The 24,679-nt window shown below is 36.0% G+C and overlaps 6 protein-coding genes across 8 annotated transcripts; 4 read left to right on the top strand and 2 right to left on the bottom strand.

Annotated features, from left to right (window-relative positions):
* Nucleotides 1-463: 463 nt before the first annotated feature.
* LOC111455081 (probable pectinesterase/pectinesterase inhibitor 41) lies at nt 464-6,885 on the bottom strand. Of its 3 annotated transcripts, XM_023096611.1 has the most exons (4): nt 5,353-6,039; nt 4,482-5,135; nt 3,048-3,068; nt 464-549 (listed from the first exon to the last, which is right to left on the bottom strand). In XM_023096611.1, exons 1-3 carry the CDS (start codon nt 5,675-5,677, stop codon nt 3,064-3,066), a joined length of 984 nt encoding a protein of 327 aa, XP_022952379.1. In that variant the 5' UTR covers nt 5,678-6,039; the 3' UTR covers nt 464-549; nt 3,048-3,063. The 3 variants fall into 3 exon arrangements, with proteins under 3 accessions (XP_022952379.1, XP_022952380.1, XP_022952377.1); XM_023096612.1 differs by lacking the exons at nt 464-549; nt 3,048-3,068 and adding an exon at nt 6,597-6,885 and having other exon boundaries at nt 4,426-5,135; nt 5,353-5,589; XM_023096609.1 differs by lacking the exons at nt 464-549; nt 3,048-3,068 and having other exon boundaries at nt 4,426-5,135; nt 5,353-6,036.
* A 283-nt stretch (nt 6,886-7,168) lies between these two features.
* Nucleotides 7,169-8,730, top strand: LOC111455290 (expansin-like A3). The gene is made up of 4 exons (XM_023096896.1): nt 7,169-7,303; nt 7,381-7,490; nt 7,688-7,866; nt 8,213-8,730. The coding sequence occupies exons 1-4, from the start codon at nt 7,189-7,191 to the stop codon at nt 8,598-8,600; spliced, it is 792 nt and encodes a 263-aa protein (XP_022952664.1). The 5' UTR covers nt 7,169-7,188; the 3' UTR covers nt 8,601-8,730.
* Nucleotides 8,731-10,488: 1,758 nt separating this feature from the next.
* Nucleotides 10,489-12,723, top strand: LOC111455346 (expansin-like A2). The gene is made up of 6 exons (XM_023096973.1): nt 10,489-10,620; nt 10,695-10,810; nt 11,021-11,199; nt 11,287-11,419; nt 12,285-12,586; nt 12,701-12,723. Exons 1-5 carry the CDS (start codon nt 10,506-10,508, stop codon nt 12,537-12,539), a joined length of 798 nt encoding a protein of 265 aa, XP_022952741.1. The 5' UTR covers nt 10,489-10,505; the 3' UTR covers nt 12,540-12,586; nt 12,701-12,723.
* Nucleotides 12,724-14,527: 1,804 nt separating this feature from the next.
* LOC111455294 (expansin-like A3) lies at nt 14,528-15,982 on the top strand. Its single transcript, XM_023096901.1, has 5 exons — nt 14,528-14,662; nt 14,762-14,874; nt 14,979-15,157; nt 15,261-15,393; nt 15,508-15,982. Exons 1-5 carry the CDS (start codon nt 14,548-14,550, stop codon nt 15,757-15,759), a joined length of 792 nt encoding a protein of 263 aa, XP_022952669.1. The 5' UTR covers nt 14,528-14,547; the 3' UTR covers nt 15,760-15,982.
* Nucleotides 15,983-16,770: 788 nt separating this feature from the next.
* On the bottom strand, nt 16,771-19,318 carry LOC111455268 (expansin-like A2). Its single transcript, XM_023096868.1, has 4 exons — nt 19,189-19,318; nt 18,306-18,418; nt 18,035-18,213; nt 16,771-17,188 (listed from the first exon to the last, which is right to left on the bottom strand). Exons 1-4 carry the CDS (start codon nt 19,298-19,300, stop codon nt 16,804-16,806), a joined length of 789 nt encoding a protein of 262 aa, XP_022952636.1. The 5' UTR covers nt 19,301-19,318; the 3' UTR covers nt 16,771-16,803.
* Nucleotides 19,319-21,098: 1,780 nt separating this feature from the next.
* LOC111455267 (expansin-like A2) lies at nt 21,099-24,080 on the top strand. Its single transcript, XM_023096867.1, has 5 exons — nt 21,099-21,213; nt 21,312-21,424; nt 22,611-22,789; nt 22,868-23,000; nt 23,650-24,080. The coding sequence occupies exons 1-5, from the start codon at nt 21,099-21,101 to the stop codon at nt 23,902-23,904; spliced, it is 795 nt and encodes a 264-aa protein (XP_022952635.1). The 3' UTR covers nt 23,905-24,080.
* Nucleotides 24,081-24,679: the final 599 nt, after the last annotated feature.

The following is a 24,679-nucleotide window of genomic DNA, read 5'->3' as shown; positions in this document are numbered from 1 at the left end:
TTGGAAATGAGTTCAGGTACATTTAATTAGGAAATTAGTTCATGCACATTTAATTAGGAATTCTTATGTATATCAATTCATAAAGTCAAATAAGAATCTTAATAAAATAAAGATAGATGTTTTTATTTTCTTTTAGCCTTAAATTTTTTTAATTAAATAATATTTTTTTTATTTAGTTCAACACGAGCTAGGCTTCTTCTAGCATTTTAAAAAAACTATACAAAATCATATAATTAATATAGTTTTATTATCATTTATATTGAAAAGAGTAATAAGATAGCAAAAGATAAATTTATTAGAAAAAAAATTATCAAAGAAGAAAATTTCATTGTAATAAAGTAATTACCTTACAAATATTAAGAAAAAACAATGATCTTAAATATTGGCCACAAAAGTGTCTTCCATGGTGTGAAAGTAATTAAATTTGATAAATATTTAAAACAAAGAAAAATGAAAAGTTATTTCATTAAAAATAAAGTCCATTTCTATAGGGTACATTTGTTTCGGGCAACCAATCAGTCCCATTGATAAAGTTCTCAACAGTAAAATTTTTAGCTAATTGTCTATCGATCACATGAAAACCTGGCCAATTAACTCTATGTGTTGTGTCAGCACCCGGACCTCTATTGTTGTACTCAGCATAAAAGAGGTTGTTCACTGGTACCCCTGGCCACAATATCCGTCCCTGTGCATGTCGAATATTGTTTCCATGGCCGACCAAGATAGATTTTAACTAAAGCCTTACTGGAAGCTATCTTTGGAGAAACTATGATAGTACTGTTCTGAAAAGAGAAGCCGCTTTGGATCGTTGATTGTTCCTTGGACTGTGCAGAGATTGTAGTTTCATTGCTCCGTAACCGAGCATATATGTTACAGTCATGGAACATAGCAAGTCCATCTCCAAAATGAAGTCTATGGTTCCGTAGATGTTACAGTCTTGGAGGTCATGCTCATAAGTTTTCTATTTACGATTAAAATAAATGAGAGTAAAGAAGAAGAGATAGAACGACACCGGACCTTAAGAAAACAATAGAATACGAACGGTTTGTCCCGTCGAACATAAACTCCGGTGAGACAGAGCACCCTTCCTTCAATAGTGCAACGCCATGGAAGAGAGGACTAACGAGCCAGGAAACACCTTGATCCATACGAGCGATTACCACCAAAATGGTGTTGCACCTTTGCCATCCTGAGGATGAATTGGTTGCAAGAACAACTTTATATGCGCAGGTTTGAACCTTAGTAGGTACAGAGGGAGGTGGAAGGGTATCGGAAAAAGAATTGAGTCGGGGGAAGGGGGCACAATGGTAATTTCCATCATTCTTTTTTTCATTTCTTTTTTTTTTTTTTTTTTTTTTTTATCTATAATGACCGAGAGAGCACAGTGGGCAAAATGGTAATTTAATTTTTTTTTCTATTAAAGTTCGGGTTAATAGAGAAAACAAACGCACATAGTAAATACTTAAGCAGATGAATTTATATAAATAAGAATTAAGGGATACATGCAATGTCACGATTACATTTCATGAGATTAGACGTTGCTAAAATGAGATACAATAAGTTCTCTGAAGTGTTGTAACGAGACTGCCACTCAAGTGGTATAGGTTCACCTTCATAAAAGTCAACGCATTCACTTAAATAGCTATCAATATTGATTGTTGGCAAACTATACGCGTCCATTCCCGTTTGAGTAAGTAGTATATGCATTGTTTCTTGCAAATCATCATTTCCATTTTCAAAATCTTCCAAACACCCATCGTACATCTCTTTTGTTTCACCATTTAGCTTTCCTGACTTTATCTCTCTTTGAAGGAACGCAATGTTGTCCTTGAAATTACTTATACTATGATTCACAAATATAATTAAAATACCTGTCAAATTTGACTTCAAATCTTCACGAGGATCCGAATCGATCTCAGGAATGCATAACTTATACAATTGATTATATTGAAATCTGTTGCAAGTATCATGCGCAAACGTGCTTCTATTCACTTCTGCCTTAGCTAACATGGAGGGGTTGAAAATGGATAGCAAGAGAAGGGTAAAAGCACCGAGAAATGGGTGGGAAGAAGACGTGTTCTTCATCTTTGACAATAATCATATTTAGACATAGTAAAATTTATAGTGGAAAACTAATGAATTCATCGACCATTTTTGGAAATTAATTCATATACCTTTAATTAGGAAATTAGTTCAGGCACATTTAATTAGGAATCTTAATAAAATAAGTAAACGAACATTATTATTTTCCATATATAATATTTTTTATTTGACCTTCCGTCCAACATGAGCTATGTTGTTTTTAAGCATACATAAAACTCCTAAATATTGCCCACAAAACTATCTTTCATGGTATGAACACATGGTAATATTATTAACAACTACTACCAAATTGTTTTAGAAGTTAACAATTATGTATAGTTAATATGGTAATATTACTAAGACCTCCGAAAAAAGCATGAAAAAAAAGGTTCGAATGGTATGATCCCTCCATCACCCCAGAATGAAAGGGGCGATCTCGTAGTTCTTGGTCTGTGAAGATACGTTGTTAGGTTCTCCGTTTTATTTTTCCATTGAGGTCGAACCTAAACCTGTGCTCGAGAGATAGCTGTCCATATACTGATAAGGGATGTAAGGATTCTCGAGAAGAGAGGAGCTGAGGTGGTCCTCTCGGATCAACCGAATCCCATGAGTGAAGTACCAATTAATTTACTTTTTTATTCGTATATATTCCCCCACAATTAATATATTAATTATGTATTTGAAGTGAATATCTCATCAAAATTAATTATTTGAGAAACAAAAGAATATTAAAATTAATTCTTCCTTTCATGAAAATATATTAAATTTGATTTTCTAATTTGTTTTGAAATTAACTATTTGTATTTTAATAATTAGGTCTTTTTTTCAATTTAACTCGATCGAATTTTTAATTTAATTTCTTATATGTTAAATTTTTGGTCATCACAACTTAAAAAAAATAAAAAAAATAATAAAAAAATAAGACAATTTCATTAGGAATAAAGTCCAATTTTAAATGGTACACGTGTTTCAGACAACCAATCAATTCCTAAAATTTATATCTTTCGTTTACATAAAAACCTAGTCACTTAATTCGGTGTATTGTGTCAGCACCAAGACCTCGATTATTGAATTCAGCATAAAAGAGGTTGTTTACCCGTACCCATGACCACAATATCCATCCTTGTGGTTGCACGTTAATCCAAAAATGACTACCGTGTTAGCCACGGCAAAAGAGAGTAGAACCACCAATGTGGTGAAACTAAATACGTGAATATTTAAGCTGATTTTGTTTTTTTAGAATACTATAAAGGTAATTTGTTTATTACAATGAAATTTTGTCAATTGATAATTTAAATTTAAATGGGCAGAATGGTAATTTAATTATTTTTTTTTTTTTTTCTATTAAAGTTCAAGTTAATAGAGAAAACAAACGCACATAGTAAATACTTAAGTAGACAAATTTATTATAAATAAGAATTAAGGGATACATGCAATGTCATGATTACATTTCATGAGATTAGACGTTACCCCAATAAGAGTCAATAAGTTCCATGAAGTATTGTAGCGAGACTGCCACTCGGGTGGTATAGGGTCACCTTCATAAAAATCAACGCATTCACTTACATAGTTAGGAATATTGATTGTTGGCAAATTATACGCGTCTATCCCCGTTTGGGTAAGTAGTATATGCATTGTTTCTTGCAAATCACCATTTCCTCTTTCAAAATCTTCCAAACACCCATTATACATCACTTTTGTTTCACCATTTAACTTTCCCGACTTTATCTCTCTTTGAAGGAACGCAATGTTGTCGTTGAAATTACTGAAGCTATGATTCACAAATATAATTAAAATACCTGTCAAATTTGACTTCAAATCTTCACGAGGATCTGAATCAATCTCAGGAATGCACAACTTATACAATTGCTCAATTTGAAATTTGTTGCAAGTATCATGTACAAAGGTGCTTCTAGTCTCTTCGACCTTGGCTGACATGGAAGGGTTGAAAATGGATAGTAAAAGAAGGGTAAAAGCACCCAGAAATGTGAGGGAAGAAGACGTGTTCTTCATCTTTGGCAATAATCCTATTTAGACATAGTAGAAATTTATAGTGCAAAACTAATGAATTTCCCAACTTGTTTTGGAAATTAGTTCATGTACATTTAATTAGGAAATTAGTTCATGTACATTTAATTAGGAAATTAGTTCGGGCACATTTAATTAGGAATGGATGTATATAACAATTCATAAGGTCAAATAGGAATCTTAAGGTAAAAGGTAAGTCTTAAATATTTTTTTAATTAAATAATATTTTTTATTTAACCTTTTCATTAAACCTGAGATGTGCTCATTAAAAAAAATAAAGTTCTCTACAATAAAACTTTTACATGCATATGGATATTTATCAATGTTGATGAGGCAATTTCATTAAGAATAAAGTCCACTTGTATAGGGTACATTTGTTTCGGGCAACCAATAAGTCCCATTAATAAAGTTCTCTACCGTAAAACTTTTAGCTAATTGTCTATCAATTACATGAAAACCTGGCCAATTAACTCGGTGTGTTGTGTTAGCACCAGGACCTCTATTGTTGTACTCAGCATAAAAGAGGTTGTTTACTGGTACCCCTGGCCACAACATCCATCCCTGTGGTTGCACGTTGTCATCCAAAAATGACTCCATGAACACAACTGTTGAATATGGTTTCCATGGCCGACCAAGATAGATTTTAACTAAGGCCTTACAGGAAGCTATCTCCGGAGAAACTGTGACTGTACAGTTCTGAAAGGAGAAGCCACTTTGGGTCCATTGTTTCTTGGACTGTGCAGTGACTGTAGAGTCATTGCTCGGTAACCGAGCATATACGTTACAGTCTTGGAACATAGCAAGTCCATTGCCAAAAATAAAATCCACCGTTCCATAGATGTCGCACCCCTTAAAGAATTGATATTCTCCCTTCGAATATAGGGTGTCTTGAAAACTCAGGAATCTGCATTTGTAATAAACCGTGTATTTGGCATCGTCAAGAACAGCAACTGCTTGGCCGTCTTGATGGTCTGCAGAATTCTCGAAACTCAAATGTTGGGCCATAAAGTTGTTACCTTTGACCACTGCATCAAATAAGAATAAAGAAATTAGTAAGGATTCAAACAATATTATTCTACATACGATTCTCCAAAAGAAAGCCTAATTCAAAAGGAGAAAATAATTGTCATATGGATTCAAGTTTTTTAGCTAAATATTAACACCTTACCCCATTTTATCAGAGGTAAGATTTATTTTGCTCAAACAAATTATTTCATAAAAATAAAGAATAAGAGTAATTACCCATGGTTGCGGATTCAGAGGTTCTGAATCCACCGGCATTACTTCTATTGTCGACGATAATGGTTGTAAACTCATTCTCGCCAATCAAAGCAATGAACTTCTTGGCTGATGCAATTTCAAGATGTTCATGGTAAATGCCAGGAGATACACGAATGTAAAATCGTGTATTGGAGTTGTTTGGAGCGGCTGCAATTGCATCAGTAATGCTTTTGAAGTTTCCCGTTCCGTCTAATGCTACTGTTGCATTAAAATGGGTGGAATCAACAACAGCCAGAAAGTTGAGAAAGCATAAAAAGAAACATGAAATCCGCTGGAAAAACGCCATCTTTGAAGTTAAGATGAAGAGGAAACAAGAGCAAGAACAAACAAGAACTGTGTAAAGTAAAAGAACAAGCAAGAGGATGTGGTTATCAGATCAAGCAAGAGGATGTGATTTTCACAGCTTCATGGTGGTCATTTTATAGAGGGAATTAGCATGAGTTCTTCAAAGTTTTTTTAATTTAAAAATGGACTAAGTGTATTTGAATGAACAAGGATCACAATTAAAACAGAACATAATATTCCAAATACAGCATCATTAATGAAGAACTGCAGTGATGATTATGAAATAAATGGCAGAATATTCTAAATCCACATTATTCTCTCATACTCTAAATACCCAAAAGTTCATAAGGGGATTGTTCATTTATTGACTCTGATCTCCCTTTTTAGCCTCACATTCATATAATTCTGAAGGAGGTTTTATTTATTTCCCTTTTCGTACTTCACCGTTTTCTATCACTATCTAATGTCTTCATTAATGGGACTCTGATCACATTCATATAATTCTCACAGAGGTTTTAGTTATTTTCATTTTCTTTCTTCACCGTTTTCTATCACTATTAAAAGTTCATCTTCGTAGCTCTCCTAACTCTCAATGCCTTTTACTTAGTAACAAGATAGCCTTTCAATCCAAATTAACTAGAAATAGGTTTGTGGCCTTCGATTTTATCATAATCGTGACAGTCAAAATCCATGTGCTACTGTTTCATTAATTTTGAATGTTAAAAAGAAACAATTACTAGATTTTGAATCCACATCCAACATGCAGTCACATTGTGACAATCTCATTGAATATTTTTATAACTTTTAGTGTTTGAGAAATTAATCGTAGGAGAAAAAATTGGAGTTCATGCTCATAAGTCTTCTACTTACAATTAAAATAAATGAGAGAGTAAAGAAGAAGAGATAGAACGACACCGGACCTTAAGAAAACGACGGAATACGAACGGTTTACCCCGTCGGACATAATCTCCGGTGAGACAAAAACCCCCTTCCTTCAATAGTGCAACACCTCGATACACACGAGCGATTACCACCAAAACGGGGTCGTAGCTTTGCCGGCCAAGAGGATGAACATGCTAGAACAACTCTAATGTGCTCAGATTCGAACCTTAGTAGGTCCAGCGGGAGGTGGAATGGCATCGGAGAAAGAATGAACGGGGGAGATGACGGAAATATTTAGGGTTTCTCGGCGGCGGCGGGAGAGGGAACGATTATAAAAACGTCGGGTAATGGATATATATACTATGGATCCGGTAAACCGACCCGAAGTCCGCGTATCCATGTTTTGCGCTTCCCGCAACGCGTCACCTCCCTAAGTCGACACGTGTCACGCATTATAATGGGAATTGAAAATTAGGTAAAGATTCAATATTACAAGGATTTTGACCATGAACTAACCTATGGATAAACATTCCATTGAATTGAAAAACAATGAGTAGCTTTGAAAGCCTATATAAGCATATCATCCTTGTTGCTTGCTTTCTCACTTCTCACCACTCTCATCGAAAAACAATGGCTTTTTATGTCGGTCTTCTCTTCTTTCTCGTCTCTTCCGCCGCTGCTACTTGTGATCGTTGTGTTCATCAATCCAAAACTGCTTATTACTACGATGATACACCTATTCAACGTAAAGATTCATCTTTTATTGTGTTTTTCCATTGTTTCATCCCTTGTTAACTTAGAACATTTGATTTTAACGCGCAGATGGGGCGTGTGGATATGGCCCTTTGGCATTTGAATTGTCCAATGGGTATGTCGCTGGCGTTGTGCCTTCCCTTTATAGACAAGGAGCTGGATGTGGCGCCTGTTTCCAGGTACATGTTAGGAATTACGACTCTCTACTATGGTATGATATTGTCCACTTTAAACTTAAGCTCTTGTGACTTTGCTTTGGGCTTCCACAAAGAGTCTCATACCAATGGAGATGTATTCTTTTACTTATAAACACATTATCATTCTCTATATTAGCCACGTTGGACTTCTTTACTAATTGGGTGTGTTGATTTTAAAGGTAAGGTGCAAGAACAAGAGATTTTGTAGCACTGCTGGAACTAAAGTGGTTGCTACCGATCAAAACTACGATAACCGATATGATTTTGTTCTTAGTAAGATAGCGTACTCCGCAATGGCTTTAAAGAATAAGACGAAAGAACTTTTGAATCTTGGAACAGTCGACGTGGAATATAAGAGGTGACCATTTATCCTAAATCCTTATCTTAAGAATAAGAAGTTCTGATATCATGTTAAGAATAAAAAAAACATGTTCTGATACCATGTTAAGAATAAGAAGCATGTTCTGACACCATGTTAAGAATAAGAAACATGCTCTGACACCATGTTAAGAATGACTTATACCATGTTAAAAATGAAAAACATAAGTGGGATTTTAGATCCCACCGTGGACTTTCAATTCCACTTCTGTTTCTCATTCTTAACATCGTATCAGTCATTCTTAACATGGTGTCAGAGCATGTTTCTTATTCTCAACATCTTAGTGGATGTTTTTTCATTTGGGTGAGTTTGATGTTGCAAACAGGATACCTTGCACGTACAAAAACAAGAATTTGATGGTACGAGTAGAGGAATGGAGCCAAAAGCCATACTACTTGGCACTTAAGTTGGTATACCAAGGTGGGCAGACAGAAATAAAGGGCATAGAAATAGCTGAGGTTGGCTCTGATAATTGGGAATCCATGAAGAGAAACTATGGTGCCATTTGGGATACCAACAAGGTTCTTGAGGGAGCATTGCAGTTGAAAATAGTTGTAGCTTCAAGGTACAACAATGAGAACATATATTGGGCAACCTACGACCTTCCCGATGATTGGAAGAATGGAGAGATGTACGATACTGGAGTTCAAATCGATGATATTGTCAACGAAAAATGTCCACCAAAGCAATGTGGTGATTTGCCATGGAAGTAATGCCCAAACGTTATTGGTTCCATATAGTACTCGTGATTTAGTTCCTCCTTACAATGTATCCAATAACTTTATGAACTCATTAGAGTTCCATTATCAAATAAAATGATACAATACTTAAAATTATTATTATAATATAATGTTTATAGACGTATGATCTGATATTTCTGAATCTTTCTACGTATGTTTAAGTAAGGATATTCTGGATACGAAATTAGCGTTTCTTTCATGGAGTCACTATTAGTAATGGTAGTTCAGCTATCAAATTGGCTATTTAAAAGTCTAAGTTATTTGGAGGTAAGTATGTTAAATTAAAAAAAAAAAAACGGTGGTGTTTCTACATTTAAAGTTCACTCTTTCGTTCTTATTCAAAAGCTGTATAATGAAATCCAACTAAGTGTCGTCAATTTGGTTCGAGTGTTAAACCTTGAGCAGGAAACTAGTTCTTCTTACCTCTCTTGATCATAAATCAAAACCGAATAGATTAAAGAGTTTTAGTGTTTGTGTATTAGAAATTCACACCAAAAGGTTCCTAATTTCTAACTCATTACCATTTTCATATCAAACTCATTTTTATCAATTATATTATATTTTGATGGGTAAATATGTAATTGTTCAAGTTTACCGCTAGCTATTATACATCGTCGTCGATCTCATGATAGATCTCACAATCCGCCCTGGTGTTTTGATATCATTTGTAATAACTCAATCCCACCGCTAGCAAATATTGTCTACTTTGACCCGTTACGTATCGTTGCTAGTCTCACGATTTTAAAATATATCTTGCAAGGAGAGAATTCCACGCCCTCGCAAGGGTGAGGTAACATTGGAGATATTAAATGTATATGATCAAGTGAAGAGTTGGTCTTATCATGAAAAAACGTCATCAAAAGAGATGAGAGTCAACGAAGCAAATGAACCAATCCTTTGTGAGCTGTAGGATTTCATGGCCATTAAGTTTGACCACCGACGATTGCCCCTTGATTTTCTTCAAAACAATACATTATAAAAGTATTTTGATTATTGTCAAAAACAGATGGCAAACGCAAATAAAATAAAGCAAACAACCAATATATAAGTTTTTTCGTGGACTATGCTCAATAATTACATGACAACTGTTTAAACTTGACAAAACTTGTAACGATACACAGCTAATAGATATTGTTCTTTTTGAACGTTCTCTTTCGGGTTTCCTCTCAAAGTTATTTTAAACGTGTCTGCTGGGGAGATATTTCCATACTCTTATAAATAATGTTTGGTTCTCGGATCTCACATTTCACCTCTTTTTAAGACCAACGTCCTTGCTGACACTCGTTCCTTTCTCTGCTAGGGAAAGGTTTCCACATCCTTATAAAGAATGTTTCGTTCGGAGATCTTACATTTCACCCCCTCTTCGGGGCCAACGTTCTCGCTGACACTCGTTTCTTACTCCAATCGACGTGGGACCCCCAATCCATCCCCCTTCAAGGCCTAGTGTCCTTGTTGACACATCGCTCAATTTATGGTTCTAATACCATTTGTAACTGTCCAAGTCCACCGCTAACCGATATTGTCCTCTTTTGGCTTTCTCTCTCGTACTTTCCTTCGAGGTCTTTAAAACGGGAAAGATTTCTACTCTCATAAAGAATGTTTCGTTCTCCCCCAACTGATGTGGGATCTCAACAAAGTGATTTTAATTATTTCAAAATCACTGTGAAACGTAATCTTAAATATAATACTAATGAATGAGCCACCGTTTTCATAATTATCCAAATTAACCATTCAAATCGAAGACTTCAAGAATGTTTCCAAAAGTACAAGTGAAACCCACCATTTTTCTAAAACTAATGTTATAACTTAAAAGGTCCTATAAAAGCATCATCCATCATACTTCATAACCCACAACAAAAAACACGTACCCAAAACAAAATGGTTTGGCTTCTTGGCTTACTCTTTCTACTTCTTGCTTCTTCTTCCAATGCTTGTGATCGCTGCATCCATCAGTCCACAGCGGCCTACTACTCAGCCAATTCACCTACTTCAAGTAAATCATTAACTTCTTTTTCCAATGACTTCTTCTTCTTATTTCATTGAGCGTTTTTGATTTGGTGTGTGCAGATGGATGGGGAGCATGTAGGTATGGCTTTTGGGCTATGGAAATCTCCCAAGACTTCTACACCGCCGCTATGCCATCCATTTATCGACAAGGAGCTACTTGCGGTGCCTGTTATAAAGTACGTATGGTTAAAATATCATCGCTAGCTCAACACGGTCAAGCTCAATAATTGTACGAGCCCCTTATATATTTATTTTAGAAAAATGAAAAAAGATCGAAAATTTTTAGGAATAAATTGTCTAGTATAGTAGTACTCTACAATATGTGCGAGTGTTTTCCATACAGAGTTGTGTTCGATGTACTTAGTAAATATGAACGATGTTTATAGGTGAGATGCAAGGATAGAAGATTGTGCACAACAAAAGGAACCAAAGTGGTTTTGACGGATCAAAATCAAGACAACAGGACAGGGTTTGTTCTTAGTAAGAAAGGCTTCTCCGCCATGGCTCGAAAGGGTAACATCCAAAAGCTTTTAAACCTCACGAGCATCGATGTAGAATACAAGAGGTCTGTCTTCCTTTTTTTTCTTTTGTTGTTCTCTCTACTTTTTAGCATTATAAATCCATTTTTGTTGGGTTCAATCTTAACTTGCAGGATACCATGTGAATACAAAAATAAAAATTTGACCATTTTTATTCAAGATTGGAGCAAAGTACCATACTACTTTTCCATTAAGTTCTTGTATCAAGGTGGTCAGACACAAATTCTCGCTGTTAAGATCGCTCAGGTAACCTAAAAAAACTGATAAAATGTAACGGTACAGACCCATCACTAGTAGATATTGTTTTTTTTGTGCTTTCCCTCTCGGGCTTTTCTTTAAGGGTTTTAAAAAGTGTATGTTAGGGAGAAGTTTCCACACCTTTACAAAGGGTGTTTCATTCTCCTCCCCAACCGATATGGGGGATCACAATCCACCCACCTTCGAGACCACTGTCTCGCTAGCACTTGTTCCTTTTTCCAATCGATATGGGACCCCCACCAAATCCACCCCTTCGAGGCCCATCGTACTTGCTGGCACACCACCTCGTGTCTACCCTTTTCGGGGCTCAGCCTCCTCGCTGGCAACGATGTGGGACCCCATCAAATCCATCCCCTTCAAAGCCAGTGTACTTGTTGGCACACCGTCTTGTGTCTACCTCCTTCGGGGCTCAGCCTCCTCGTTGGCACATCGTCCAGTGTCGGGCTTAGATACCATTTGTAACCGCCTAGACCCATCGCCAGCAGATATTGTCCTCTTTGGACTTTTCCTCTCAGGATTTCTCTCCATGTTTTTAAAACGCATCTGCTAGGGAGAGGTTTCCACGTTTCATTCTCTTCCCCAACCAATGTGGGGTCTCATGTAAAATAATTAAAATGTGCCTAAGCTACCAGTTTTACTTGAGTAGATAGAGTGAGATCCCAGATCAGTTGGAGAGAAGAACGAAACATTTTTTTGCGTGAAAACCTCTTCCTACTAGATGTGTTTTAAAAACCTTAGAGAAAAATCCACAAAAAACAATATCGGCTAGCGGTGAGCTTGAGCAGATAGTTTGAAAAATGATGAACCCTAAACGACCCCGGATTTGATTTTGGTATACATTGAATGTTTGTAGGTTGGTTCATCAAAGTGGGGGTATCTAAATAGGAAATATGGAGCTATTTGGGAGACAAACAAAGTGCCTGAAGGAGCGTTGCAGCTATGGATGAAGATCGTAACTTCAGGGTTCAAAGAGAAGTGGATAATGGCCAACAACATCATTCCTGCTGATTGGAAAAGTGGACTCACTTATGATATGGGAACTCAATTTAAGGACATTGCTCAAGAATCTTGCCCTCCATGGGAATGTGGTGATCAACCATGGATTTAAAATAAACCATGTGTTTCTTTTACTCAATAAATATCAATAAAACATTTAAATTTTATGAACGTTTTTACTCGAACGTTTAATCTCTTGGTCGAAAACTTATACTTCATTTATTAAACTATTACTTTCTCACATCAAACCCTAAAAATCGTTTCTATATTTAAGGCTATAGTTGGCATATGGAAAATTTGACGTTATGAACTGATATATAGGAGGATTCCTAATTAAAGATGCATTAACGAGCTCCCAAAGAAAGGTTAGGGAATTCGTTGCTTTTTTCACTGTAAATTCATACTATGTCTAAATATGATTATTGTCAAAGATGAAGAGCATGTCTCCTTCCCTCCTACTTCTGGGTGTTTTTACCCTTCTTTTGCTATCTATTGTCAATCCCTCTAGATTCGTCATGGCGGAAGTGAATAGAAGCACCAACAATAATTTTGCACATGATACGTGCAACAGATTTCAATTTGAACAATTGTATAAGTTGTGCATTCCTGAGGTTGATTCGGAACCTCGTGAAGATTTGAAGTCAAATTTAACAGGTATTCTAATTATATTCGTGAATCATACTATCAGCAATTTCAAAGATAACGTTATGTTCCTTCAAAAAGAGATAAAGTCGGGAAAGTTAAATGGTGAAACGAAAGAGATGTACGATAAGTGTTTGGAAAATTTTGAAAGAGGAACTATTGACTTGCAACAATCAATGCACGTATTGCTAACTGAAACGGGGAAAGACATTTATGGCTTGCCAGCTCTCAGTGTTGCTAGCTATGTAACTGAATGCGTGGACGACTTTGAAGGTGTCCCTAAACCACCAGAATGGCAGTCTCGTTATAACACTTCAAATAAATTATTAGAACTCATTTTAGGAACGTGTAATCTCATGAAATGTAATCGTGAGTTGGCTTGTATTCCTTAATTATCTCATGTTGTTGATCACAATAAATTTGTCCGCCTAAATACAATTAACCATTTATTAACACAAATTCAACCGGTTTCATTAGAAATGGAGTGCAAGCATCTAATCTCATAGACTAACATGAGTTTCTACAATTAAGCCGAGAAAAAGGAAGGTGCACTTTATTGGTATAGATAGTAACTTTTATTTCTTCCAGTCTTTATTCATCATTTATCTTTAGAATCTCTCTCATTTAAATAAAATCTCGGTTCATTCATATACCTTTTCTTTACTCGGGTATCCCAAAAATATTTCCAGACACAAGTTTAAGAATTTATATATCAATGACCACAAAGTCATTTCTTATCATTGACCTAATTAAAATTAAAATATTCTTAAATTATATATTTAAGAAAACAATAATAATAAAGTCTCCTATGGTATAAGATAAAGTTGAAGAAGTACAAACCATCTTATGAATCAACGGCTGACATTTGTTTTCCCTAATAATCTATGGTCAACAATGACATACGAATTTTACCATTTCAACTCGATAAATAAAATTTTAAATATTTTTGGTGTTCTTGCCAATTCCTACATACTAATTCAATTTTATAACAAAATCAAATACATTGGGCACATTTATTAATAGATACCTAAGTTTTGACTATTTCTTCGTCCATATACAATTTAAAAAAAAAAATTAAATATTTGAGTTCAGTATTAAAATATAAATTGTAATTACGTACCACCTTAAAATTTACAAGTACAGTCCAACCATACGAAAGGATTTTCTTTCGTGCTTCCCCTCAATGTTTTAAAACGTGTGTGCTAGAGAAAGGTTTCTACTTCTTATAAAGAATGTTTCGTTACTCTCTCCAACCGATGTGAGATCTCACAATATTTTTGAAGTTTCGAGAAATTGGGTTGTGACAAAGCATCCCATGTTTTTGATTTTTCATCCAAGGTTTGGTAATTCAAATCTAAAGGGCATTAAAATTATAAAGTCAATTATGAACACTCATGGGATTTGCCTTATCTTTTTAACCTATAAATATCCATCCTCCTCCTTCTCTATCATATCATAGCTACCAATTTCTTCCAAAAATGGCTTGGTTCCTTAGCTTCTTCTTCTTCTTCCTCGTCTCGTCTGCTACTGCTTGTGATCGTTGTATTCATCGATCCAAGGCTACTCATTACTATGGAGATTCACCAACTTCATGTAAAAACATTTTATTCTTATTCCGAGTTCCATTTTTTAGATTTAGATTCTCAAAACATGAATGTTTTTCCTTAAATTTGTTATGATAATTTGATATAGATGGAGGAGCATGTGGTTATGGAGACTTGGCATTGGAATTTACCAATGGCTACTTCTCAGCTGCTGTCCCTTCTCTTTACAAACAAGGAGCTGGCTGTGGTGCATGTTTTCAGGTACAAATATACGTTTATTCAAGTCCCGTAAGTAACGGTAGTGTTTATAAACTTAAACGAAATGATTATCAAATGGGATCGTTGAAAATTTGTGTTTTTAATAGGTGAGATGTAAAGACAAAAGATTATGCAATGGAGCAGGGACGAAAGTGGTATTGACTGATCAAAATTATGATACGAGAGCCGATTTTGTTCTTAGTAGAAAAGCTTTTTCGGCCATGGCTTTAAAAGGAAAAGGTCAAGAACTTTTGAATACTGGAATTGTGGACGTAGAATATAAGAGGTGAAGTATATTTTTTATAGATAAAGTGCAAAATTTATGGATATTTTTATTAACTCAATTAACGAAAACGAGCTCATTCTTTTTCGGTGTTTTTATGATGTAGGATACCTTGTGGATACAAAAACAAAAACTTGGCCGTTCGAGTTGAAGAATCGAGTTATAACCCGAACTATTTAGCCATTAAATTGTTGTACCAAGGTGGCCAAACTGAGATAGTGGCTGTTGAGATAGCTAAGGTAAGCCATTCAAAATCACTTCAAAACATGTATTTAAACACGATTTTGAATATAACCCATTAAAAATCACTCTCAAACATGTTCGAAATCTCAAAGATTTGATTGTTACAATAGGTTGGTTCATACGATTGGGTGAGCTTGAGTAGGAGCTATGGAGCTGTGTGGGATACCAATAAAGTACCGAGAGGAGCACTTCAAATGAGGATGGTAGTGACTTCAGGTTACGACGGAAAACGGGTATGGGCAAAATATGTGCTTCCTGTCGATTGGAAAACTGGAGTCATTTACGATACTGGAGTTCAAATCGACGATATTGCCAAAGAGGGTTGCCCTGCATCGGAGTGTGGTGATCGACCATGGAAATGAATGTACCAAATTGAATGGGTATTGAATGAGTTTAATACCCATTCAAGTATAGCTTCTATACATATGGGTTGTCTTTAAATTTCTTGATATCATTATTCAATAAGTTTCCTCTAGACACTAGTGAGGGAAAATGTGTGCATTATTACTCCTTTGTGTGTCAATGTACAACAAAGAATTCAATAGAATTCTATTACTAAATAAATAAAATATCTACGCTCATTACTAAATAAATAGAATTCAATTAATTCACCATTTAATCGGGCTCACTGGCCCTAGCCCACCGCTAGTTCGGATATCATTTGTAATAGTCCAAGTCCACCGTTAACAAATGTTGTCCACTTTGATCCATTAAGTATCGTTGTTAGCCTTACGATTATAGAAAAAATTTGTTTCCCCTCTCCAACTGATGTGAGATCTCACGATCCACTCTCCTTGGGGGCCCAACGTCCTCATTAGCACACCTCCTAGTGTCTCTTTCATATCATTTGAAACATCCCAAGCTCAAGCCCACCGCTTACCGATATTGTCTGTTTTGACCTATTACGTATCGCCGTCAATTTCACGATTTTAAAATGTGTATATTAGGAAGAGGTTTCCACATCCATGTAAGGAATGTTTTGTTCTCCTCTCAAATCGATGTGAGATCTCACAATCCACCCCTTTGGGGCCAGCATCCTCACTAGCACACCGCTCGATGCCTAACTCTGATACCATTTACAACAGCTCAAGTTTATCGTTAACATATATTGTCCACTTTAGCTCGTTATGTATCGCTATCAGCCTCGCAGTTTTAAAACGTGTTTACTAGGGTGAAGTTTTTGCACTTTTATTAAGAATATTTCGTTCTTCTCTCGAACCGATATAAGATCTCACAAATAGTTTACTATTGGACGGGAGAAAGGATAAAAGAGAATCAAACACGTTCCATATTAAAATTATTTCATTATTTATTTAATAATCATAGAATTCTACTGAATTCCTTATGATTGGATAGATGAGATATTTTTCTCATGGTTTATATTACAAGTATTCATGAGGTTTTGCTTATTTCCATTGGCCATCACCACATTGCCATGGAGGGCAACTCTCTTTGGCAATGTCGTTGATTTGAACACCAGTGTTGAAGATGGCCCCGACACCCCAATTAGCAGGAAGCACAGACTTCGCCCAAACCCATTTCCCATCATATCCTGAAGTAACCACCATTCTCAACTGCAGTGCGCCCTCGGGAACGTTGTCTGTCTCCCAAACAGCGCCATAGCTTCTCTTCATATGGCTCCAATCAGAGGTTCCAACTTGAGCTACGTCCACAGCAATCATGTCTGTTTGGCCACCTTGGTAGAAGAACTTAATAGCCAGCTTGAATGGATTGTAGCTTGATTCTTCCACTCGCACCAACAAATTTCTACCTGGATATTCACATGGAACCCTGCCAAAATATATAACAGCAATGTTTCATAGTGTCAAATCCCACATTCGGTATGAAAATGAAATATTCTTTATAAGCACGTGGAAACATCTTCCTATTAGACGTGTTTTAAAAATCTTGAAGGAAACTCCAAAAAGTACAATATCTGTTGGGGGGTTTGGGCTGTTGAAATGGTATCAGAGCCAGCCAACGGGTGATGTGCCAGCGAGGAGGCTAAGCTCCAAAGGAGGGTGGACATGAGGCAATATAGCCAATAAGGACGTTGAGTCTCAAAGGGAGGTGAATTTGGTAGTTTGTAGCGGTCTAGGCCCACCACTAGCAGATATTGTCCTCTTTGGACTTTCTCTCTCGGGCTTTCCCTCAAGGTTTTTAAAATGCGTCTGCTAGTGAAAAGTTTTCACACCCTTATAAAGGGTGTTTCGTTTTCCCCAACCGATGTGGGATCTCACATTTCATTTTCCCCAACCGATGTGGGATCTCACAGAGTCCCACATCGATTGGAGAAAGGAATGAGTGCCAACGAGAACGGTGGGCCCCGAAGGGGGTGGATTATGAGAATCCATATCTGTTGGGAGGAGAACAAAACACTCTTTATAAGTGTATTGGGGTGTGGGAGTAGAATGAAACACACTTTATAAGGGTGAGGAAACCTCTCCCTAGCCATTTTAAAATTTTGAGGGAAAGCCCGAGAGAGAAAGTCCAAAGAGGATAATATCTGCTAGCGGTGGGCTTCGGCCGTTACACACATACATATCTCGGTCCCATTCTAAATGACTCTAAATGACGTTTTAAAAGAAAGAGAAAAGTGGAGAAGTATTTTTTGTGTGATTTAGCCTAAAAGCTCACCTCTTATATTCAACATCAACCACGCCAAGATTCAAAAGATCCGCGCCTTTACCATTGAGAGCCATGGTAAAGAAAGCTCTTTGACTAAGAACAAGGTCCGTTGCATTGTCATTATTTTGATCTGTCAGTACCACCTTGGTTCCTACCGTGTTGCAAAGCCTTCTATTTTTGCACCTTACCTACAAATATATATAGTGAAAACACAAGACTATTATTACCATGTTTCCAATATGAAAATATGTTTGCGAAGGGAAGAACAGTGGATGTATACTTGATAGCAAGCACCACAACCAGCTCCTTGTTTATAGAGAGAAGGCACAGCAGCTGCAAAGAAGCCATTGGAGAACTGCAACGCCAAGTTTCCATAACCACATGCTCCCCCATCTGTGTCAATCCAATAGTACAAAAATTATATTTTGACCATGTTAGTCGCAAGCTACCACGTATGTGCATCGTGGGCTGCACCATCTTTTTCTAACAATGAAAAAAAAAAAAAGAGTATAATGGCCTAAAACCCCAGCCATATTGTTCTTTTTGGGTAGTTTATTCTCCTCTCCAACCTACGTGGGATTCTCTCAATCTACTCCCTTGGGGGCCAGCGTCTTCGCTGGCACTTATTCCTTTCTCCAATTGATGTGGGACCCCCACTAAATCCACTCCCTTCGGGGCCTAGCGTCCTTACTGACATACCGCCTCGTGTTACCCCCTTTGGGGAATAGCCTCAGCCTCCTCACTAGCACATTATCCGGTGTTTGGCTCTTATATCATTTGTAACAGTCCAAGTCCACCACTAGCAGATATTGTCTTCTTTGTGATTTCCCTTTCGGGGTTCCTCTCAAGGCTTTAAAACGCGTCGGCTAGGGAAAGGTTTTCACACTCTTACAAAGAGTGTTTTGTTCTCCTCCCCAACTAAGGTGGGATTCTCACAGTTTTATCTTATAGGCTTCCCCTCAAGGTTTTTAAAACGCGTCTACTAGGAAGAGGTTTCCACACCCTTACAAAGAATGCTTGGTTCTCCTCTCCAATTGATGTAGAATCTCACAAAAAGTATAAACTGTGGTTGGACGACTGAGTAAACTGCAAAAAGACGCTGAATCGAAGGATTTTTCATATAGAAAAGGGAAAAGGTAAAATAAAAATGAGAAATCCTTTACATGTAGTGGGTGATTCATAAAGATGACTAGCTTTAGATTGAAAAACACAACGATCACAAGCGGTAGCAGAAGATATGAAAACTAGAAAGAGAGAGCCAAGAAACCAAGCCATTTTGCAAAGGAAATTGTGTAATGGTTGTTTGATGATGATGGAGGAGGATGAGTGTTATATAGGAAGCTCAAGGAGTGGATAAGTATAGTGGGGAATTGCCTAATTAAACACAAATAAGGCTTGCTTTTTGCGTAGATGGGTTTTGAAAAGTGATGATTTTGAGATTGGATTAGAGTGTGTGAGAATCATTGATCATAAAACACTCCAAATATGGAACTATGTTTTGGTGTTTGATGTTTGAAGTAACAATCCGTCTTCTAGAGTCAATGGATTAACTAAAAGTTCTAGGGCGAGTTGATTTGATTTGAACACCACATATCAAACAAAACAGCCACCTCTCTACTTTACCACTTGCTTAAAACCATCCATATTCAAAATTATTCATGTAATAATTTGATATTCATGTAATAATTTGAACATAGACAGAAGCGCAGACAAGATCAATCGTACTCACGTACAAACATAAACAAATAAAAAGACAGAGATTTATGTGGTTCGAAAAGAATAAATTCTTCTACATCCACAGGTGGTAGCTAATTACTATAACCAAAAGCGTTTACGAGTGTATCTCTCACACTCTCACATTGTAAAGTCTCATTTATAAAATTTCTCTCAATTGCCTGCTGACAAATACAAAATGTCAACCATTCCACGTTTCATAACAAAACTAAACAAACTTTTATTTAAGCATAACAATACTAATGTTCATATATGAACTACGGAGAGATGAACAAATGAATTCAATAGGTACATGAATCGAAGTAGAGAATGTACCAAAAGTGTTCGTGAGTTAAAAAGATTCATGATCCAAATTTGATCCAAATTGGACCATAAGTTATTAAATTAAAAGAAGAAAGAAGATTAGATCATGTTTTAGGCTAATATAATAATAATACTAAATTACCTATGGGAGCCGTGGTTTGACCTAAGTCAATACTATGGTCTCTTATTTTATTCTTTTGCTTTTTTTTTTTTTTTTTTTTTTTTTTTTTTTTTTTTTAATTAATAGTCTTCTTGTTTAATTTATTCTTTAACATTGAAATATGTTTTTTAAAAATTTAAAAGTGTTTTTGAAGTTTTTTTAAAAAAATTTAAAATATTTTTTAAACATTTTCAAAATAAAAAAAAACGATATTTTTGAAATAAACTGTTAACCGTTTTGATCCAAAATTAAGGACATTTTCATTATTTTTTTTAAAGTTTAAAGGTATTTTTAAGATAATGTAGAGTTGTAGTTTTATTAATTTACAAAAAAAAAAAAAAAAAAAAAAAAAATTAAATCAATCAACTTTATTTATTTATTTATTTATTAAGAATCATGACACATCACATTCTCAAGCTCATCGTATCATCCCAAAATGGTTCAATTTCTTGTAGACTTTTCAAAACCCATGTCCATGTTTGGTAAAGTTCATAAATCTTAATTTTTAAAACCCATATGTAATCCATGGGTTTTATTCAATGGACATGGATTTAGAACAATAAAATGAAATCTCATCCCGATTAAACCATTACCTTTTAAAATAATAATTTGTGTCTTTATCCACGGAATTATGTTCAAATTGATATGATATGTATTGCGGTATACTAATGGGATTGATTTTTTTTTTATTATTGATTTTTTTTTTTTTTCCTTGTCTTCCAAAGCAATTCAAATGCTGCGTGCCAAAGATCGTAATCAATTCAAATTCGATTTGGCTTCCTACTAGTAGTAATCCATTGATATTCTTGGTTCTATTATTTGACCATCTATATAAGCATCGTTTCCCACACTTCTTTTTCCAAAATAAGAGCAAAGATGGGTTGGTTTTTCACTGTTCTTCTTCTCTTTATTGCATCTTTTGCTAATGCTTGTGATCGCTGTATTTTTCAATCCAAGGCTGCTCATTACTACGAGGATGCGCCCACTTCATGTAAAAAAATGTCTTTTTCTATTTACTTTTTGAATGATTGAATCCAAAATGAATCATAGATATCAAATAGTTTATTGGTTGTGATTGAGTTGATATAGATGGAGGCGCTTGTGGGTATGGAAATTTGGGGTTGGAGATGTCCCAAGGCTACTTTGCAGCTGCTGTGCCTTCTCTTTTTCGAGAAGGGATGGGTTGTGGTGCATGTTATCAGGTATATTATGCATATTTAGCTTTGATTTGTATGTGTTTGGATTGCTTCTTGAAGGGTTTAAGTTTGAAAGAAAAAACACATTTTTATAAAATTTGCAACCGCTCAAAATGAGTTTGAGAAATAAGTTTAAAAATGGGCACAATCGCTTTAAGGAGTTAAAAATAAGCGTAGATTCAAAGGCTGAGGTGATCCTCCTAGACTGCTCGGATCCTATGAGTGAAAGTAAGTCTTAGTGAGGAAAATTTTAAACCCCAATGATAAAGGAACAATCATTTTCGAGGACTAGCCTGATTCCTATTATGTGTCCTCTCAAGCTGCCGTCCTCGACCTTGTCAATAGACCTAAGCCCTTGAGGTGGAAGTGAGTGTGTTTAACCATATGAGAAACCCTTTAATCCAAATTTTAGAAAATATGTTTTTGAGTGAAATTTTAAAAAATATTCTCACTTCTAGAGGATTGTTGTTGCCGCCCATGGCCACTTCATCATCAACAACGCCCATCAAGACCATCCGATCATAATGTTTGTCTACCATTAGTAGATATTGTATTTTTTGGGTTTTTTCTTTCTTTCTTTCCCTCAAGGGTTTTGAAGGTGTGGTTTTTCCTTTCTGTCTTTCCCTCAAGATTTTTGAACGTGTCTGCTAGGGAAAAGTTTCAACACCCTCGTTCTCCTCCTCAACCAATGTGGGATCTCACAGTCTGCCCTTCGGAGTCCAGCGTCATCGCTGGCACTCGTTTCTTTCTCCAATCGATGTTAAACTCCCCAATCCACTCCCTTTGGGGCCAGCGTCTTTGCTGGCACATCGCCTCATGTCCACCCTCCTTCGAGGCTCAGCCTCCTCGCTGGCACATCGCCCAGTATTCGACTCTGATACCATTTATAACAGCTCAAGCCCACCACCAGCAGATATTGTTCTCTTTGGGCTTTCTCTTCCACGCTTCCACTCAAGGTTTTTAAAACTGTCTGCTAGGGGAGAAGTTTTCACACCCTTATAAAGAGTGTTTCGTTTTCCTCCCCAACCGACGTGGGATCTCACAGTTTTATAGTCGTTTCTTTTAGTAAATTGACATTTGAAAACACTTGTTTCACGAGCAATCGAAACAAACCCTTCGTCTACTTAACAAATTTGCTTCTACTTCACTTGCTTCTCAAAAATATTATTGACCATGAGCATTATTATTGCAGGTAAGATGCAAGAATGCAACACTATGCAACACAATGGGGACTAAAGTAACTTTAACAGATAAGAATTCAGATAATAGAACAGATTTTGTTCTTAGTAAAAAAGCTTTTTCTGCTATGGCTTTAAAAGGCAAAGCCCAACAACTTTTGAAAACTGGAATTGTTGATATGGAATACAAGAGGTAAAAAACCACACTTATACTACTTGACATATAATATCATCAAAAGGGACTCATTTTTTTGGCATCCCCTCGTTGCAGGATACCTTGTGAATACAACAAAAATTTATCAATACAAGTGGTAGAATGGAGCCACAAACCATACTATTTGGCTATTAAACTCCTCTACCAAGGCGGCCAAACCGACATAACCGCCGTCTATATAGCAGCTCAGGTTAGCTCAAAAAAGAACTCTCGTGACCATTCTTGTTTAGAACTACTTTTCTGAAGTCTCACATTGGTTGAAGAGGGGAACGGAACATTCCTTACAAGGGTGTAGAAACCTCTTCCTGGCATACACGTTTTAAAAGGGAAATTCCAAAGAGTCTGCTAATAGTGGGCTTGGGCTCTTACAAATGGTAGCCCAAATGGTATCAAAACCAGACACTAAGTAGTATGCCAGCGAGGATGCTGCCCCCAAGAGGGGTGGGTTATGAAATCCCACAACAAAGCATTCCTTCTAAGGGTGTGGAAACCTCTCCTAATAAACGTGTTTTAAGACCTTGAGGGTAAGCCCAACAAGATAGTCCAATGACGACAATATTTGTTAGCAGTAGACTTGGATTGTTACAAATGATATCAGAGTCAGACACCGGGCGGTGTGCTAGCGAAAACGCTGGTCCCCAAGGGGGTTGATTGTGAGATCCCACACCAGTTAGAGAGAGGAACGAAGCATTGCTTTTAAAAGTGTAAAAACCTCTTACTAGCAGACACATTTTAAAACTGTGAGGTTGAGGGCGATACATAACGAGCCAAAGCAGACAATATCTGTTAGTGGCGGGGTTGAGTTGTTACAACTTTTCAAATGGTTAAATTTGGTGTAGGATGGCTCGGGCGAGGGGCGGTACATGAGAAGGAACTATGGACCAATTTGGGAGACCAATAATGTGCCTGGAGGGGCCATTAAGCTAGTGGTGATCGTAGTTTCGGGGTATAACAATGGGAGGGGGATTGTGATAGATTATGCACTGCCTGCTGGTTGGAAAAATGGAGAAATTTACGATACTGGAATTCAAATCAAGGATATTGCTTCTGAATATTGCAATCCTTGGCGGTGTGGTGAGGAGCCATGGAAATGAAGCAACTTTATAAACATCAGAGCTTAGTTACATATAAATGTGTGTATTATTCCTTAATTTCCCCAAAAAAAAAACAAAAAAAAAAAGGTGTTTATTATTTGTGTAATGAGGATCGTAAGAATTCAGTTGAGTTCTATTACAAAATGAAATAAAATAAAATATTAATATTGCGTGAATGAATCTTTTCAACGTTGTGGTCGTAAAGTTATTACGAAAAGTTCGTTTGTGTGAGATCTTACCTCGGTTGTAGAGGGGGACGAAACATTCCTTCTACAGATTTACAAAGGTGTGGAAATCTCCTAGACAATATCTGTTCTATTTTGATAAAATTCATTGTTTAACAGCGATACATAACGAGCTAAAAAAGACACAAACGACTTGAATTTTTACACTAAAATAAAGTTCATTGTGTTTGATAACGATTTCTTGAAATAAAATATGAAAATACATTTATCACGAGAGGATCATATTTAAATAATAAGATTTTTTAAGGAAATTCTAAAAGAAATTATTCATTTTTTAATATTTGATTAAAGAAAATAAAATATGAAGACTGAGTTCAAACAAAAAAATTATTAATAATAACAAACAAACAAAGACCATTGTATTGTCAAACTGCGACAAGACAGCCTAACATACATTATCAATTATTATGTTCTTCCTTTCTTTCACATTGCTTTTTTGTATAAAAAAACGAAAAGAAAAAAATAAAAAGTTATAATCAACACCGATTATTTTTCTACGACATAGTCATCTTATAGATCAATACGGGCCA

This window comes from Cucurbita moschata, unplaced genomic scaffold (genome assembly GCF_002738365.1).
Source record: "Cucurbita moschata cultivar Rifu unplaced genomic scaffold, Cmos_1.0 Cmo_Scf00017, whole genome shotgun sequence".
NCBI lineage: Eukaryota > Viridiplantae > Streptophyta > Magnoliopsida > Cucurbitales > Cucurbitaceae > Cucurbita > Cucurbita moschata.
Note: the sequence above shows the minus strand (reverse complement) of the source record. Positions and strands in the feature narration are given on the sequence as shown.